Source organism: Petromyzon marinus, chromosome 1 (genome assembly GCF_048934315.1).
Source record: "Petromyzon marinus isolate PM22_M1 ecotype Great Lakes invasive population chromosome 1, UKy_Petmar_22M1.pri1.0, whole genome shotgun sequence".
In the NCBI taxonomy this organism is placed as follows: domain Eukaryota; kingdom Metazoa; phylum Chordata; class Hyperoartia; order Petromyzontiformes; family Petromyzontidae; genus Petromyzon; species Petromyzon marinus.
This window is the reverse complement of record NC_133667.1, coordinates 2,978,609-2,998,376: the sequence shown is the minus strand read 5'-3', so window position 1 is coordinate 2,998,376 and position 19,768 is coordinate 2,978,609. Positions and strand designations below refer to the sequence as shown.

General features: G+C 40.9%; 1 protein-coding gene across 9 annotated transcripts in view; it reads left to right on the top strand.

Annotated features, from left to right (window-relative positions):
• Window positions 1–19,768, top strand: part of LOC116957007 (protein unc-13 homolog B-like) — a 262,505-nt gene that overhangs the window by 79,246 nt on the left and 163,491 nt on the right. For 6 of the 9 annotated variants that reach the window (XM_076052098.1, XM_076052001.1, XM_076052076.1 and 3 more), the window contains 2 exons: window positions 11,526–12,137; window positions 13,288–13,369. In XM_076052098.1, coding sequence (XP_075908213.1) covers window positions 11,526–12,137; window positions 13,288–13,369 — 694 coding nt within the window. Of the gene's footprint in view, window positions 1–11,525; window positions 12,138–13,287; window positions 13,370–18,226; window positions 18,647–19,768 lie in introns of those variants that run through there. The other 3 variants (XM_076052026.1, XM_076051914.1, XM_032943957.2) reach the window with 3 other exon arrangements.

Sequence of the window (19,768 nt, the reverse complement as noted above, 5' to 3'; positions counted from 1 at the left end):
TGTGTGGTATGTGCATGATGCTTGCAATCCGTAACTTTGGATGCGTGGCTTAGTGGATCACATTCACTCACAATAACCAGGAGAAGGCGGTAGAGCAAATTTATTATTTCATCTTTCTATGTGGACATTTGAGTGTTAGCCCCTTCGTTGAGTGGGTTTTCTCTGGGTACTCCAGTTCTTCCAACTTGCCTTGACACTAAAAAATGAGTCTTGGGACCCAGTGCAGTGAGACTTTTCCAAGAGCACTACTTCTCCAGGATCCTCTTTTTCATTGTCATCAACAGCAGCACAACAAATAGTCGCAACATGACATCAGCAACACTAGAAACTAAAAAGCAACATCATCATAATCATTACAATCTTTACAATCACCATCATCAAACTCTTTGTTGTCATCATCACTGACACATTCACGTGTGTGTGTGAGATGCTACATTAAGGTGCTTGCCACAAAGTTTGGAGCAGTAAACCTCCATTCTAATTTGTAAGTCAATGCAACTTATCCATCCGTGTCCTTCCCCGACACTTCCTAATAGTACGGTTGGCTACCTACGGTTCGAAAGAAATTCAACATAAGTGTATGGAGAAAGGAAGGTTCATATATATTAGGAATGGGACATATTCATATTCAGATCAATTAGGTATGGGCACTTTTCAAGGTTTTGCACGAATCCCGATGTGTGTGCCGCCGCACGAGCCTGGGCATGAATGACAGCACAACCCGGCATGCCGCAGCGCCCTGGCTGGCAGATCCCTTGGTGAGCACTGTGTTTATTTTATTTTTATTAATTTTGTACAACCCCATTACATATCTTGTAATGCAGTATACATAATTTACGAAAGTCGTACGTGGGTTGCAGTGTATTTTAAAGACTGTAAATTAGCATTGTGTAGGTTATATATATATTTGTGAGTCTGCTCAACAGCATAATGCTACATATGGATCAGATAACATATGTAAATAAAATACCTCTTATTGAGTGTTAAGAAAAGTGGGCTTAGGCAGGACACATTAATAGAAGGGATGATGGTTGATGCGTCGAGACTAAAGACAGAGTAGTAGCCAAAAAAGATAATATGCCCAAGAGGACATCTACAGTGGAGCTGGAGAGATGAGATCAACTCGTGTGCAGGAGATCGATGGATCGTTGTATTGTGAGACATTGAGAGATGGTGATGGTTGGGGAGGCCTTCAATCAGCATGGAGAGAACATAATTGATCATGGTGTGAGAGATAAAAAATAAGTTTACATAGTTTGTGAACTAAAAACAGCCACCATGGTATGAGAGTGGTTGGTGGAACATTAGGGTCCCGGCATCTTGGGATCCATTCCCACCCTTGAACATAAGTGGCACATTGTATTTGAGCCGAAGTAGCGCCACCCCTAGTTTTTTACACGTGCAATTGAGTGTACAGTTGTTGTTACTGTTGGCAGATTTATCCAGACTCAAATAAATGATAACAGATTCTAATTAGTTTTATTATTGAGAATTTAAACTCAACCAGTCAAAATTCAGATTTTGGTCGGATTCAGTTTTGGGTTAGAGAAGCTCAGCTGAAATTGGATTAGATTTGGCTTTGATGAATTCATCCCATTCATAGTAAACAAAATATGACAGAGAGGTTGGAGATATTTTGAGCCTGGATACGGGAAGTGAACAACACATGATGGCCGAGAGAGAATCGGTTCCTGGGCTGGGGGCAGCAACGGAGAAAGAGCAACATCTCACGGAGCAAATATTGACTGGGGACTTTGATCAAAGGTATTTATTTCTGAAGAGGAGAGCGCATGAAGGAGAGTACTACGACATGAGAGGGGAGAGGCAGGCAGACAGGGGTGAGACCATTGAGGATCTTGATGGGAATTTTGAAATGGATTCAGGACTGGAAAGGAAAACAGTGGAGGGATCTGAGTATTGAAGTGATCACGTCCAATTAATGGATTTGGAGAACAAGTCTGGTAGGATCATCTAGAGGTGGTAGTTAATGAAATTTAGAAGGGCATAATAGGGGAAGAGTTGCAGTCGTCGGATCAGGATGTGATAGAGGCTAGAGGCCGACTGAAATTCGGTTTCGGTTTCGGTGCCGAAAGTTGGCAAATGGCCTCTTTCGGCATAGTTTTGGTTTCGGCCAAAAGTCAATTTTGAACTTTCGGTTTTGGCCGAAAATAAATGTTTAACTTTCGGTCTGGTTTCGTTTTCGGCCGAAACCAGAAATTCAGTTTCGGTCGGCCTCTACTCTCTTCCCTCTCTATCCCTCTCTCTCCGCCTTCCCTCTCCTCTTATCCTATCCTTTCACCTTAATAATTTGAGAAAGTACTTTGAAACCTGTAACTCATAATAAAGGTTTTTGGGTTCGATCACGTTAGTATAAAAGTTGTCGTAACCTCCACCACCCGACACAGCCAATAAGGTTTTTCACGTAAACAAGGCGCCAATTAGTTGCTACTTCAGCCCACCGGTGTGTTGGAGAGTAAATCCACAAACATTTACAATTTGAATACCGTGACCTTTTGCTGGTAATTACATCCAGCAACATCGGGCGATTTGCCAGAATAGTGACGCAATCCACCCGCTTACGGTCTTAAATAGAGCAAGATGACGTCATCACAGGTTAGTAATCAATTAATTAGCATGTGTTTCCTCTATAAGGAATGCAGTTGTAAGATGTATTACTTAATAATACGCTTCCAGGCGCAATAAGCCACTAGCTGTCAGGGTGGTTAAAATTATTTGTATTTCTCTGAATTTCAATGGATTCTCGAATTAGTCTCGTCCAGTAATAATTGGTTGTACACAACACTTCAACGTTATCAAAATCAATTGAGTGTCCTTTTTGGCAAGCATATTTTATATTTCTTTGGTCTTACCTAATGTTATGTCCCGTCTGTCCAACATAGCATTTGCTACAAAAGCAATTAATCCGATACACACCTTCTGTTGATAACTTAGGCAATTCATCTTGAGCACAAGATACTATTTTTTTATTTTGTGTACTGTCCCAAATCCTACTTAGATTTTTTTCCCACAAAACTAGTTTGTCAGTTATTCCCACAATATATGGTATTTTGATTATTTTAATAACCTGATCACTTTCAGCAGTATTGCTGTTCGATATTGGTTTGGCATTCAATGCTCTGATAATTTGAGCGTTATTGTAGCCATTTAATCGTAGCGCTTCTTTAACATGTTTAGTCTCTCTCCTCGGACTTTCACCATCTGACACTGTTTTAGCCCGATGGATGAGCGTCTTGATGAGGATTTCTGTACGTGGCGATGATGCGAATCTGCATTCAGATAGGCATCAGTGTGCGTTTCCTTTCGGTAAACGCCGTGTGTTATTTTACCATTTAGGCCGCGTCCGAGAATCCATTGAAATTGAGATGAATACAAATAATTTTAACCGCTCTGACAGATACAGGCTTAGTACGGAATGGAGGCCTATTATTGAGTAATACATCTTACAACTGCATTCCTTATAGAGGAAACACATGCTAATTAACTGATTACTAATCTATTATATTATTACAATAACCCCCCTCCTCCGCCTTTGACCACTGCACCTGATGGGTTCAGTGATGACGTCATCGTGCTCTATTTAAGACCGGAAGCAGGTGGATTGCTTCACTACTCTGACAAATCGCCCGATGATGCTGGATGTAATTACCAGCGAAACGTTATACCCCTCAAATTGTCAATGTTGTAGATTTACTCTCCAACACACCAGTGGGCTGCAGTAGTAACTAATTGGCACGTTGTTTACGTGACAAACCTTACTGGCTGTGTCGTGTGTTGGAGGGTTACGACACATTTATACTTACGCGATCGAACCGAAAAACCTTTATTATGAATAATATTGGTCGCGAAAACCTACGTGTTGAAAACCAATAACTGCAGTCATCTCATCATTGTACGTATTAAATAAAAAAATGTATGTACTGTAATTATCAATCACACAAAACATTCGGTATTAACAGAAGGAATTTACTTTATATTTCACTATCTTTTCCAGTATTGTCGTGTTATGTTGTCATTCTAGAAAGGTACATATTTTGGAAACCATAATTTGTATGTGTTATTGCAACAATGGATCATTGTGCACATTCCAAAATTGATGAATTATCTCAAAAGTTGAGAAAAACAAAATGCCATGGTGTTACGAGTCGAAATGATCTGAATATTCATCTCACGGTTCCGAAACTTACAGTGGCTTGATGCAATGAAGGCCTCTCACACCATGACAGTCATGGAAATTGAGTGACGATATTAGACCATGGTAGTCATGACCATTTAGATCTCACCACTAAAGTGAGCCAGGATCTAATGTACATGTAATCTGATGGCTACAATACAATTTTTACTTGGGGTAGTGGTCAGATACATTAATAATGTTCTAACTTATTCTTAGTTTTTTCGGTAAAGTCACGTTGTTGTTTCTCTTCAACGTGACTTTACCGAAAAAACTAAGAATATGAATTCCTGCAGTCACGAAAGCTTTAAATCAAAATTTAATGTTCTAACTTATTAACATGCGTTAACATCAATACAGTACAACATTTGAATTGGCTTTAGGAAGGAGTACAGGTGTGCACCAATTCAACGCTGTCACAGAGCATCAGACACCCATTGAGCACCAGTGTGCAAACCATTATAAGTTGGACCTGCGTCTGCACCCCCTGGCTGAAACTGTCACTTTCCCATCAGGCAATTTGTATGTGTGCATGTGTGTATCTATGCTGTACGAAGCAGTAGTGCAACAGCGTGCTGTGCTCTGAACCCGGTGACCCGAGTTCGATTCTCGCTCTCAGCCAACACCAGTAATGATTATCTGAACCGGTCGTAGACCTCCTCTAGGTCGACTCGGCCTTAAATGAGGACCTGGCGTAGTATATAAAGATCATCACTGGGGAGACAAAGGCGACTGGGCATAGTGCTGACCACCCACCTCCTCGTGTGCCGTGCCAGCCTTCATAGGTGCTTGATAACAACAGTATTTTAAGGCTATAGGGTGTATCTTTGTCTCTGTAGGGAGCGGTGGTGTAGTAGTCAGCGCACCGTGCTTTGAACTCAGAGACCCGAGTTTGATTCCTGCGTGTGGCCGATATAGGTAACAAATGTCTGAACCGGTTCTGGGCATCTCCGAGGTCGACTATTTCTGGTATAACCATCACACGTGGGGAGGGCAGGGTGGCCAAGCGTGGTGCAGGCTACCCACCCTGTCGTGTGCCATACCGTCCTTCACAGGTGCTTGCTAAAAGCACTTACCCCGCCAGTCTGTTGAAAGCTATACAGTACAGGCAATCTTTGTGTTATTTTTGTGTATGAAAAACACAATGTTTTTTTGTGCACTGCGCCATGAGCCTGGTATCGAGCATTCAAATCCTGGTCACTTATAGGAGTGGTGATGGTATCGGAAGCCTCTCTTAGGTCATCTGGGCCTTAAATAGGCACTTTGAAGGCATGGGTTCGTCGAACACATAGGCATATATGAAAGTCCCAAACTTAATATATTGTTAAACAGCTAGAAAAAGGATAACAAGTGAATTGTTAAGTCTGTGCAGAAATTTGCCCATGGGTTTCTCCAGAAGCTCAAGAATACTTTTTTTCCCTGCATGAGTCTTAGGAATTGGTGAGGCTTTCCTGGTAACACTACATCTTCTGTATCATCATCATCAGTAGCAGAGGCAACAGTGCAGCAGCAACGTCATTTCATAATCTCCTCTATCTGCATCCATGTGTGGGTGTCCATTAGTTGTGTGTGTTCATTCCACCACTGTTGATCCAGTTTAGGGTGGTCCCGTCCCAGTGCTCCCGACATTTGCTGCAATAAAAACATTGACCTTATTACGCCAATAGTGGAAGGTTCTTGCCATTGGCAATTTCTTGCCAATATTGCTGGGCTCAGCTTTAGCTCTGATCAAACCTCAACAATATTCAGCCACTCCACCAGAGCGGATAGGCATTCCACGGGTGCTATGGCCCCTACTTGAATTTTTTATTTCAGTAAGCTGCCAATTGTTTTCACTATTTTGCTAAAATGAGGTTGAATTATAGTCTTTAATACTACATGAGTTGGACCACTATTCTGTATAACCACACACTCCTGCCTCCGTGCCATGTTATGGCTATAACAAGCGTTTTTATACAACGACATTCCTGCAAACGACATCTCACAATTCTGCACGCTCCACAAACATGGAGGCGTATACATATTAAAATATGTTTTATTCAGTGAACCAACGTTTATACATGTGGGAGGAAGCCAGAGCACCCAGAGCAAAGCCACACTTGTGTGAGGGCAACACTCTATACCGTACAGAAGGGAAACATATTATTCTGCACTTTACTGTACCACCTTCTCCTGGTAAGGTAGGCTCCTTAATGTCCACAGGAAGGGAGTTTCACAACATTTGTGTGCTCCGCCAACCTTCGCCTCGATGGTGCTGGATTACAGATGTGCATAGCCACCACCCAGCGATCAGTCTTACCGCTTTCAGCCTTTTCTAGGATTATTTATTTCTCCAGATTTTCAGTATTGACCACCTTTTACAAATGACCCCCTGTTGCCTGATGTCTCAATAATTTAATTGGGTCTTTTGTTTTTCTCTGGTTTACAAACTTCCTGATATGAACATTCTGTGCTGATGCTATCCTGTACTGGTTCTGTATCTATATTCTATGGATTTCTCATGTGAAAGAGAATCGTAAAGATGGATGGATGGCTCACAAGAATTTAGATGGCAATTTGCATTTGGCAGCCATCCATTACTGCACAAAAAAAACATCTCATTAACTTAGATTTTTCACTTATATTAGCTTATTTCAAATTGATAGACATGTTATGAACACTCTTTGCAGGGTCTGTGCCCCTCGTGTGGATAACGAGCCCCATTAAAGTGACATTAGAAGTAGTTCTGTTACATAATCTTCCATGGCTGTTCTCTGACACATGGTGGTTTATGGAAATGTATTCATAACAAAGTCGGACTATAATGGGGGGGGGGATAAAATAAGGATATATCTACCCTTCTTATCAGCATCTTCCATTCTCTGCCTGCTTCCGAGCCAATAGCCAGTCCTGTCCAAAGTGAGTGTTTGCATTTTTCTCGATGTTTTGCTTTCAATTTAGCTTGCACACTCCCTTTTTCTCTTCATTAGCAATCATCCTGAGCATTAAGTTTGCACACTTTGTCTATGGATTTTTCTGTTTAAAAATGTAGAAGGTAACATTTTTGCCACTACAGTACCTCCACAGTGCTGTAAACCAGGGTCAGGTTGGTGGCTCACACAAATATTGCTGAACTCCCTTCCTGTTGGCATCCGAGGTGCCATGCCATGGCTTGCCAGGAGAACGCGATGGCACCGGATTACCGCACGGATGCCTTTCCCGCTTATCTGTGGTTCCCCGTGCCTCTTGAGTCGTTCTTTCCCTTTAAGATTGAGCGAATACTGTGGCGCATTACAAGTTGAAATTATTTCAACCATGGTTTATTTTCCTGCCATTGTGGTTCTTATTTGTGGTTTATGTTTTGTATAAATCACAAACAAGGCACTGGAACTTGTGGAACCTCTATCAAAGTTAACGCAAGCATGGTAATTCATGAGCCATTTAAAACATTTGGACTCTGTCTTGAAAATAAAACATTGCTTAACTGGAAGCAGAATGTGTGGCAATGAACTTGAATATATTTTAGGTGTGGATAAAAAGAGAGAATGAAATACATTTAAATATTGAGGCAACTATTTCTATCGTAGAAGAAATAAGGCAGCTATAACAGGAATGTGTTTATTTAGTGTCTGTGGGCTTTTAATAGAGTTGTGTCATTAATAGTTATGATGCAAAGTTTCTAAAATGACTAAGTTGAAGATAATACAGTAATATGTCCCAAATACCAGTCACGAAGATGTAGAAGTAGACCACAGGTATAAAGAGATGAATCAACTTCTAAATGAGAGCAAAGCACAACTGCAGGAGAACTCCTCTTATTCACGCAAATGTAGAAGACCAATATCGCGAATCCTATTATAAGCTGTGGAATTATCCGCGGGGGAAAAATGCACATCATTGGAGTAATTTTCGACTCGACTCCGTTTATTCGTGAAAACAAAACATCTGGATTGGGAGTTGTGATGACTTTCCTGAGTGTGTACTGGAATAAAATGGCCGGTCAATACCTGTGGGTCAAGTACTTTCTTTCTACAAGGAGAATGCACACTTAGGCAGCCAAGTAGCTTCTGTCTGGCACACTTGCTGTGCTTCTAAGACATGTCTCTCTCCACGTCACCGAGCGTCTTTCTGTAACTCCGTGTGTGTCTCTGGGTGTGTATATGTGTTTCTGTCTTTGTACCTCTGTATATCTATAGCATCCATCTCTTATTGTATATCTGTCTCTCTGTAGCTCTGTATCGCTCTTTGCATCTCCATTGTGTCTATCCCTATCTCCTGTGTCTCTTTTAAAATTTCCATGTGTTTATCTCCATATGTTTCTGTATCTCATATTTGTGTTAGTGCATCCCTCCATCTCTTTCTTCGTCTCTTCCGAGAGGGAGATACACGGAGAGCGACGGCGATATTGAGAGACGCAGAAATATACAGACACTTGGGAGATAGAGAGAAACACGTGGATATGCCTAGAGACGCATGGATATGAGGGAAATTTATAAAACAGAGATACACGAGGAGATATAGACATAGAGAGACACAGAGAAACAGAGAGATGGAAATCCTTGCTTTGATCTTTCCACTGCTAGATAAATGCCTCCCCAAGGTATCACCATTACTCATGGTCTCATAATGCAACAGTCAATCGTCTGCATTGGAGCGGATGTCTTCTCATCCATATTTTATAGCAGGCAATAAACACTGATTTAAAACATTCTTTATGCACATCGGTAGGTTGTGTTACATTCTGAAAAAAAAAGAAGTCTGTGTGTGTTTCTTCACATCTCTGTATGCCTCTCTCAGTGTCTTTCTCTCTGCGTCTTTATGCACGTCTCTTTCTGTGCTCCGTGGGTATTTCAGTGTCTCTGTGTCTCGGCATCTTTCTATTTTTGTTTGTGTCTCTCTGAGTAGCACCTTGTGTTTCCGTGTCTTATCTGTGTGTGTTGCCGGCGAGGCAAATGCTTTGAACACAATGTGTTTCAGTGTCTCGCTCTCCGTACAAACATTTTTTTTCATGTTAAAATTCTCTATTTATGGCGAATCCGCAAATGTTCTTCCAATTACCCACACAAACATGGCAGTAATTTGAGTAATTTGCTGGGTGACTCTCTTCACCGTGACATTCACAGGTAATTGGAAGCCATTCTGCAATAACATTGGCAAAAGTTGCGGATGACGGCAGGCAATTGTAAGATTAGGCCTACGAGTAATAGGAGTTTTCGCGGACCCTACTGCTCCCACAAATAATAGGCGTCTCGGGTAATAGGGTCGTGGAAAACAGGAGTTCTCCTCTACACCAATGCAAAGATAGGCAAAAGGGACAGATGCGAGGATGGTTGGGAAATGTGGCATCAGAAAGAGACTGCCTATTAGAGTTCACAGCTAGAAAAGATATGAAGATCACGGATACCTTTTTCAATAAGGAGCCTAGTTTGTGGATGTGTGGTGGAGCCCAGATGGAGCTATATTGACTTGATTCAAACAGACAAACCCCAAATCGCCAAAGGTGAACAATTTCAACACAGCTAGCGCTCACAGACGGGTGCAATGCACATTGTATTTCAACATAGCCAAAGATCGGGCAGCTTTCATTGCGGGCAAACACACAAAATGTTCGCAGGTAGCTGATTTTAGGCTAAATTTAAGCAACAGAATTTGGTGTTAGCCACTGAGGGCGTGAGAGGTCTCTCTTTTCATTCCTGTTGCCATGTACCCCTGTAGCGTTCCCGTTCTGTTGTAATGTGCACTGCCGTGTATTTTATTCAGAGCAATATTGGCACGTAAAATAAATATTTATCTTTTGAGATTTGATTTGATTTGTACGCATTTGTATTAACTGTAAGAAAATGGTCAACGATGGTGTCTTACACCTTAATAAACGCCTAAAGACTATCCTACACAGGATTAGCATAGAAAATTCTGCTTTATCCTACTGCTGGGGTTGCCAATTTTTCAACAGACCAAAACCCAGACATATTTCTCAGTTTCGGTTTATCGGAATTGTGCAACTTACTTTAATACAATTCAACAGAGCTCAATACAAATCAATTGCTGCCATCCAAACACAGATTCCAATTTCTGGGCTGTCTGATTCAAACGCAGACAGGTGACCACCCACCACATAATAGCTCACAAGCATACTCTTTGGTTCTATTGGGTAAAGTCACGTAGGTGAAAATAAAATATCAAAAAATCACGACGTTTCGGCCACAACACAAGCGGCCTTCATCAGGTGAAGGGACGAGACTGTCTGGAGGACAGCGCTGGAGTGGAAGAAGCCACGCTTAGATCACGACCTTTAAGCTGTGTGAGAAGAAAAAGACCACGCGCCTTGACAAAGGAATTAGCATATAATTTAGCATTGAAATGGCTCATTGAAATAGCTAAGTTAAAGTATACACATCCGCAGAGGTACCCCTTGACAAAGGAATTAGCGCTGGAGTGGAAGAAGCCACGCTTAGATCACGACCTTTAAGCTGTGTGGGAAGAAAAAGGCCAAGTGCCTTGACAAAGGAATTAGCATATAATTTATCATTGAAATGGCTCATTGAAATAGCTAAGTTAAAGTATACACATCCGCAGAGGTACCCCTTGACAAAGGAATTAGCATCGAATTTAGCATTGAAATAGCTGAGTGATTAGCTTGTAACTGATCACAGAAATAGCTATGTTAAAGTTAGAGCATATACATTCACCGAGGCACCTAGTACTCATCAAACAGGAGAATTTAGCGAAACACAACCACGCTCAGACATCGGACCTGTGTGCAAGCAAACAAGGTGTTCTGACAAAGAAATTAGCATAAAAATTAGCATTTGATTGGCGGATTTTAGGAAAGAGGTGGTGTACGTGCCGGTGGACTCGCAGTTTGGCGCGGGGGGGGGGGGGAGTTTACCTATTGATGGTGTGAAAAGGGGAAATTTATAAGAGCTGCGAAAGTTTGGGGTACCACTACTTGAAAAATATACTGTACCATTGAAATTAGTTTAATGTTTAGTTCTTATTTTCACCTACGTGACTTTACCCAATAGAACCAAAGAGTATGGATCCTAGCAGTCACGAAAGCTTTAAATCTAGCTCACAAGCAGTGTTATGGTCAGAGGTGTTTTTGCTTATTTTTAGTTATTTAATTGTGGAATTGTTCTTTCGAGCTTACCCCGAATTCTAGCTTAGCCGAGTCAGGCTGCATGAGGTTTTACTGTATTGTATTTGTAAACTATCTAATCATCACTGGTTACTTTTTGCTGAATAGGTAATATCACAATTACCATTGTCTTCCTCGGGAATAAATTGCACTGTTCATAAAAAAATGCATTGAAATGTCAGATGAATTAATAAGTATTGTTGTTGTTGTTTCACACAGCTGCAGCCCCACAGGAAGCAGTCAGTTTGGCTCATCGGGAAACTTGAGCCAGCACAGCTCCCAGCTGAGTGAATTGGAACCGGACAATGAAAGCCATCATGGCTCAGGCCTGGGTAGTCTCCGAGGCTCTGGTGCTGAACGCGGTTCCTACAGCAGCTTCAGCAGCTTCCATGAGGACGAGGAGCCGAGACCTTTGGAACCCCAAGATGTCCTCCAAATATCTGAAAAGGTCACCAGTAACAATGGCCAGGACTGCTCTACCAATCATGTAAACTCAAAAGAAAGGACTGCGAATCATGCCCGATTTAATGAAAACAAATCCAGCTATGAATCAATACATGGGCTTGAGAAACAACCGAATCATTGTGTCACTTATGAAGACGAGAGAAGAAATAGTCGTGGCAGTACTTTTGAAAATGACATTCCAGGGCTTTATAATGCTAAATTTGATGATGAAATTATTTCCAATCATGACTTACGTACTGAAGATAGACAACTGAATCAAAGTGCAGCATATGAACATAAACGGCTGAGCCAAGAAATTGAAAAATGTCACACCGAAGTGGAATTCGTTCACCAGCCAGAGATTCTGCCTGATGAAAATAACATACGGTAAATAGTATACATCACATGTTATAACATCTGTATTATAATACGTTTAGTGTTATTCTATTTTACATCACTTCTTTACTGATGTGGCGGTGGGTGCTCGAAATAAAGATGCTTGTAAGTTTGATTATAGTTCACTCACTAATGAAAATGCCTTTCACTCAGGAATCCAAATCTTGCCTCTCCAGTTATAGCAGGAGCCATAGTATGCGAGTCCCCAAACTAATAAGCAACAAAGTGTCTGCAGAGTACATTGCAGTGAGGGGGTTTGCCGAATTATCCTTGCAGATTTAACAGCCTCATCTCGAAGTTGTGAATTATCGTTTGAAACTACAGGATTGTAAAATGTTAGAATTTCTGTTATAGTTGACGTAATTAAAATTTTTGATAAGTTAACAAGTCCTATACAGCTCCAATAAGGTGCCTTGATAATAATTACTTTTTTTAGAAGACATTTGGCATTAATAAAAAAAAGCATTGGCAAATATTTTGAAATAAAATTAATATAAAGTTTACAACATTATTATGAACATCGTGATGAGTCTAACGATTCGATTATATTTGTTCATTGAAATTTAATGAACTGGCCCTCTGAAAACAATGTCACCATGTTGCAGCCACAATTTTCTGACAACTCTATGCTTTGAAGTGGGCCATTGTTCAGAGCAGTAGCTCCAAAAATAGCCTCATAAGATTGTGGGAATGGCAGATCTGAATTGGATGCCTCACCGCTGACACATGCGGCCCTAACCTAGCAGCAGAGCAGCTTAAGGAGAGCATGGCACACAGGGGAGGCTTGTTCCAGGTCCTCGGGAGCTGGAAAGTTACTCACCCCATCGCCACTAATTTACCACGGAATGTGCAGAGTGGCAGCTATGGAGTCCCCTTACACTGCTCGCCTGATGGAGGGTGTGAAACCAGCACACACCGAAAGATTTTAAATCTTCCATACGCCCACGTGAAATAAAACAAAAAGAGAATTAGACCCTTTATTGCACACTAGGGGCACTCTTTATTACACTATTGTGAATTTAAATGTTCTTGTGTTTGTATAATGTGCTGCGATAGTAGTTGGTGTTCCGCTCATGTGGACACTGTTTTAGCTGCGATTGGATACACTGATTTTTCACTGATTTTTTTTGCTTTTTCACAGTAGAGATGGTGGTAAAGTAAAGGTATCGCCACGAGAACTATGGATTCGGGCCATTGATAAAGTCCGAGCACAGATTCGTGAGGTAATTTTAAGCAGATAATCTTTTTGTGTTTATGTTTTGAAGCTACAGGAACAAAGACACACTTCGTCACAACTTAACAGTACAGTACCATGGTTGGAGACTTGTGGTAACATTCCAAAAAAAACTGTACATACTAATTATGCCTGGCAAATTCATTGCAGCAATGAATATATTTTATCTTAGTAATATACAAATGTGTTACTTTACAATTCCTTAAATTTTCAACCAGATTTTTTCAGGACATTATAAAACACAATTGAGGCCTTAGTGTCTATATTACCATTTAGATTTAATTTGTTTCACAAGCCAAAGCAACATGAAATCATGAAATGTAATTTTCTGGAAAACACAAGTCTATATAAATTTAAATAAAATTAATTTTAACTATAAAAGATGCCTTCAAAGGCAGTTTGTTGTAACCAGGGTTCAACACCACTAGTTATGAACATGGGTCATTTGTTCCTAGAGCTTTATGTACATGGCTGTTATTGATATTTCGTTAAGGCACCTTAACCAATATGCCAAAACTCCTGCTTTCAAAATCCATGAGTTGTATGTATGTACTTTGTCAGTCCCAACCATGCGCTTCATAGGATATGTCTGAATGGAAACTGGTGTAGTGGTTGTAGGTTGTTCCATGCTTTCCGAAGGGGTTGATTCTCTGAGAAGTTCTCCTCTTGACAAGCAAACAAGTTTCCTATAGGTAAGATTATTGCCGCATAAACACTAATTTGACATAACAAATACATGCTTGGTGACATAAAGCGATATATTTCTACATGAGATTTTTATTCTTTCCCAAGAATTATGAGTGTGCTAAAGCCACTGCTTACTGTGATTAATTTAATATATATTCATTATCTTGTGATTAATATTAATTGCAGACTGTATTGGGACTTAAAACTGTTTAGATATATTTTCACAGTTGCTATTTATGTGGAACCCACACAAACATAGCATAATCTTGAATTGAAGCTTTCGTGACTGCAGGAATCCATACTCTTTGTTTCTTTCGGTAAAGTCACGTAGGTAGAAAAATGATAAAATACAACAACAAATATATCACTATATTATTATTTTTCTACCTACGTGACTTTACCGAAAGAACCAAAGAGTAAACATAGTATAGTGCTATTTATGCATGAAGCAAAGCAATTTTGATATTTATTACAAATATTCATTTTAGCATGCAGGATAAAATATGTGCAGGCCTGCAACAGTAAAATATTAGAGAAACGCCCACATGTTTTGCATGCCACAGGGCCATCACTATTGTTGCACACATTCTGCACACATCCTTGTTATATCCACCAGCATAAAAGATTACACTGTGGGCCATGGTTGAAATAAAAAATGATAGCACTTATATCGGAACAATTTACATTGCACTCACAAAAAGTGATGAAATTAGCTCTTGTGAATAATATATACACTTTTAGTTTTTTAGCCAAAGTTATTGAAGCAAACATTTTTTCTAATGATACTTGCGACATCTTTACTTATTTAAAAGGTTCGTTACCAATCTTTGCCAGTCGTTGAGGTCTTTTTCTTTATGTTTAGACATTGTGATGTGAGAATAGTGTACGCCTCTGCATCAACTGTTGCTTCAGGAGACGTTGCTAAGAGCATTTTCACGTGTGAGTTATTGTGTGCCTTAGGTATCATACCCAAATATGATGTCAGGTTGTTCATATATTTCAACACTCCATTTCTAAGTATGGTGGTAAATCGGGACATGTGCTCATCTACTGCATGATAGAACAACGTAATAATAATGGTGTAGTGTCTTCCAAAATGACTCACACCGATACTTTGTAACAAGTCACCTGCTTACACTTTATTCACCTATTCTTGCACCAGTTGTAGGCACTCCGAAAACTATCTGTACAGTCACTTATATCTAACTTCTTCCTACTCGTATCTACTTTACACCTCACTTATCCTGCACTCGGCAGCTCTTTTCTCAGCGACTCCGCACACAGCATCGTCGCACACAGTGTCTCCGCACACAGCATCGTCGCACACAGCGTCTCCGCACACAGCGTCTCCACACACAACAGCTTCACCCACAGCAGCTCTACATCTCCACCGCTGCCCTCACCCGCTCACCCGTCTGTCCCAGGCGGGGGGATTAGCCAACACCCGCCCGGCGACACGTGAGGGTTGGGGCCCATTTGACGGCTGGAGCGGCAGCGGGGAGATGTCTTCACTCTTGTCCCCGGCAACAATTCAACTCGACGCTCACGCACACGCCCTTATATCTCCCTGCCAATTATCCAAGACCTCTGGTGTGTCTCTTTAAGCTCACGCCAGGCTGGCGCCTGTTTGCCCATCAATTAACCCTTGTCTCTCTGGCAACACCTCCGGTCTTGCCGTGCACAACCGTCGACCCCGTTTGCACCCGCTTCGCCCCTACAACTTGCAGTTTGTCCGTGCACACGTGCACCTGTTTGCCCTCAGTTGCCCTCGGTTAACTGTGCGCACCACGTATTTCACTCCTCTACAATGGTACTAGGCTGTTTTGAGTTTTTTCAGTGAAAATACACCTAAGACTCACATAGAGGTAAACAAATTGCATGGTTTAATCAAATTCATAGGTTTAATCAAAACATAGAGACTCAAGACTCAAAATGTGGTAAAGATATAATTATTCGTATTAAATGGTTATTATTGAGAGGTTCAAAAACAAATTAGAGGCATATTAAGGACTTTAATATGTAGTCTAAAATATTTGAGAACTCAAATAACGATTGTTAGATTTTAGTTTAAACATCTATGACTCCATGAGCGAAAAATAGGAAATGTATCAACTGCCAAACTAGTGGAAGACACATCCGAGTCTGATTCAATTTGCTGCCTTGTTGAGAATTATGATTCCATTTTTTGGTGTTTTTTTATGAATAGGTGCTGTTTAAGTGATACAAGATTCCATGTTACCTTGAATTTGGCATCTACTATGCCCTCATCTCCCACATACAGTTTTTGTCTTTCCCTCACTCTATTATCCCTCCAATCCATTCAGCATATCTTATCACCCTCATGACATTTCACTGTCATAGCCTGCTGCCCTTCTCACTCCATTGAATTCTCCTCTTACCCCATTGCATCTCCTTTAACCTTACTGTCATTCCAAGTATCTCTGTGAACCGTGCGTATCGTATGGCAGTGTTTTTTTGTTTGTGCGCATTCTACAAGTGTACTGTTCACGATTTTCCTGTTATATCTTTATAGGTGTGATATTTCATTCCTAGGGTTAGGGTGAGCACCCTAGTAATAAAATATAACAAGCAAAATCAAAACAATAAAATAATAAAATATATGGAAAATATATTTTATTATTTTATTATTTCCCTTCAACTTGACTTTACCTAAAGAGCTAAGAATATGAATTACTGCAGTCACGAAAGCTTTAAATCAAAATTTAAGCAAAAAATCAACTTTCATAATTATTCCACAATTTGTACATTTGCAAAACAATCTCAAGAGACATTCGTGTGTATACTGTAAACAAAATACAGTATATATGTGGATCGCATTATATGTGTAAACCATAATTAGTAGGCCCATATTAGGCTCTTTCGGGGTTTGTTATGACTTTTGACGATGTGTAATCATATTCTTGGTTCTTTCGGTAAAGTCACGTAGAAGGGAAACAATAAAATAATAAAAATAAAAATATAAAACAATAAAATTCTCACGACGTTTCGACTGCAACACAAGCAATCATCATCAGGTGTGAAAACCAGAGCAATAAAATTTGAAAAAAGTGGCGTTTATATATATTTTGTTATTTTATTGTTTCCCTTCTACGTGACTTTACCGAAAGAACCAATAATATGAATCCCTGCAGTCACGAAAGCTTTAAATCAAGATGTGTAATCAGTTTAGCACACCTCATTTTAATGTCTATTTTTTTCATTTGATAATTATTACACTAGTTTTAATCTAATGCTTAAGTCAAGCAGTGTGTGCTAAATGCCGCCACAGGGGAAATGGAAAAAATGTGAATATAAATTATGCGTCCCTGAGAGGTTGGACAGTATTTATAGCCACTGTGGCCTTGTTAAAAACCATAACAGTATCTAAATGGCAGTTCTCGTGAAGCTTGCTTGATGGGCCTCATAAATGTTTAATTTACTATCAACACCCACAGTGCAAAAAACATGGTCTGACAATAACATGTCACTCTGAAACCCATTGGCAACATTGGCAACGTGCGAAGGCAGTTGCATAATTACTTAACTAAAAATGGAATTTGGCCTTTGCGTTCGTTACATTTTTGCATTTGTGAGAAAATGATGAATGGAATTAGCGAATATGCCGCTGATTAGTCACCCACTGGGTCAAATTGAGATGCCGGAGCGCGACGAAGCGTGACGTCATTTTAAAACTCATTCATTACGAGGGCTGTGGCGTCCAATCACCGCTGAAGCCTGGAGTCTCTCGACCTGTTTGCTGCTCCTGCTCTGCCGAACACTGGCTAAAGCAAAGACGTGGGATGTCAATGAGGTGGACAGTGACGAGCCAAGGTTTCTTCCCACCCCCATACATACAAATAAACGCACGTTTAGCCATTTACACTGGGGGGAGGGGGAAACACGTTGGGAACGCCTCTTAATATTTCCATGAACAGAAAACGTCAAGTTGACGTTCGTCCCGGGGTTTTTGTGTGTGTGTGGTTTTTTTTTTGTGGATCGGTTTCGCGCGTTTGCTCGACAAGTCTCTCCGTGAAATAAATAAATAAATAGATAAAAACCACCGTGCAACGTAACTGCACCACCAGCAGGCGGGGGTATACAGGGGCGGTGTGACGGCTCTACGGCCGTGAGTATTTTAGTATGCAGCGTTCGCCACTCCCCGGAGACTTGCTCCATATATGGGAATGGTCGATTCTGTCACATGTAACTTGTCCTGCTTTTATGCGCCGTGTGGCTTCTGGCTCCGGACGTTGCTCCGAACAACGGCTTGGGGTGGGGGTGGTGCTTTTGTTGTTGTTGTTGCTGCTGTTGCAGAAGATAGAGAAGAGGTGGCTTCCGCCGTCTTGGCCAATATGCAGAGGCGATGTTAATCTCAACCCTAGCTTAGACAACGCCGTGCTGTGGCATGGAGGGGGAGCCAACACCATTTTCCTGCCGCTTTGCCGCCTACACGTTAAGACTCGTGCAATGAACGCAGGAGCCCGGGATTACTATATAACCTGTTGTTAACGGAAGGCATCGCCAACCACCTTGGACGCTTTCGGTGATCACTTTTCTCTTTTTTTTCCCCCACAATCTTGTGAGTATGACATTTTCTCGCGTTTGAATGCTGTGGCGAATTTTCGACAGTTTTGGGTTTTCGTAAGTAAATGAGACTGAGAATTCACGAGAGCATTTCGTACTGTAAATGTTTAAAAAAAAAAATTTGCTCGACATTGTGCAAGTTTATTTATGCAAGAATGACGTTAATAATGCAAAATCATTTGTTTTAAAATACACCGTTGCAATATTTAACATGATGTTATAAAAGCAGCTGCTGTTGTGTCATTTTGCGTAACTTTTGCAGCAGCACATTCGGTATAAAAAGGGTGCATAATATACATTAACCTTCACATTGCTGCTATAGTTTTTTTTTCTTCCCCATTGTAATCCGGCTGCTGTGGGAGGAATAAAGTACCGTGTGATAATCAGTGTTTTGCTATACCAGCAAAGTAATGCCGATAAGAGCTGGGATTGAAGATGGGGGTTCTTTTTTTTAAACCAAGAGTGAGGGTCATCTGCAGAGATTAGGGAAAGGTTAGCGTTGGTTCTATCACATCAGATTATGAAGAGCAATTCCTCCTCCCCCCACCCCCAGAGATAGCCGAGCCAATGCTAAACGAACCATGAATCCCTGTTCGCAGAGCAAGTTCAGTCGTCAAGCTTGATTTGATTGCATATACGCTATCGCGTAATTCCCCTCCGAGGTACAATAGGGTAGAAATATAAGCGTGTGCACATGTTACAGGAATGCCGATAGATCGAGGGGTGTGAAACAATTTTGAATGCATGCCTTATGCATGTATGCCAGTTGGCGAATATACTTGCATTGCAATGAAAAACTCGAGAATTATGAAATCCCATAATTACGTGCGCATAAATGCCGTGCAACTAATGCCGTCGATTTTTTTTAAATGCGAATTCATAATCGGGGTTATGTTAAAATTTCAAATTCTGCACGATCCCCACGGCAATAGAGACCCCCTTAAACCATTTCTGCCTTCGGGTTTCCTCGCGATGCGGCCACGCCATCTGACGCGCAACAAATCTGTAGGCTCTTACACTCTGTGTGTAACACAACGTCAATAAGCAGTCGTCCCTTTAAACAATGAATTACGGCCCTTGTGACAAGAGGGACGGGGCGGTGGGGCACGAAAAAGGG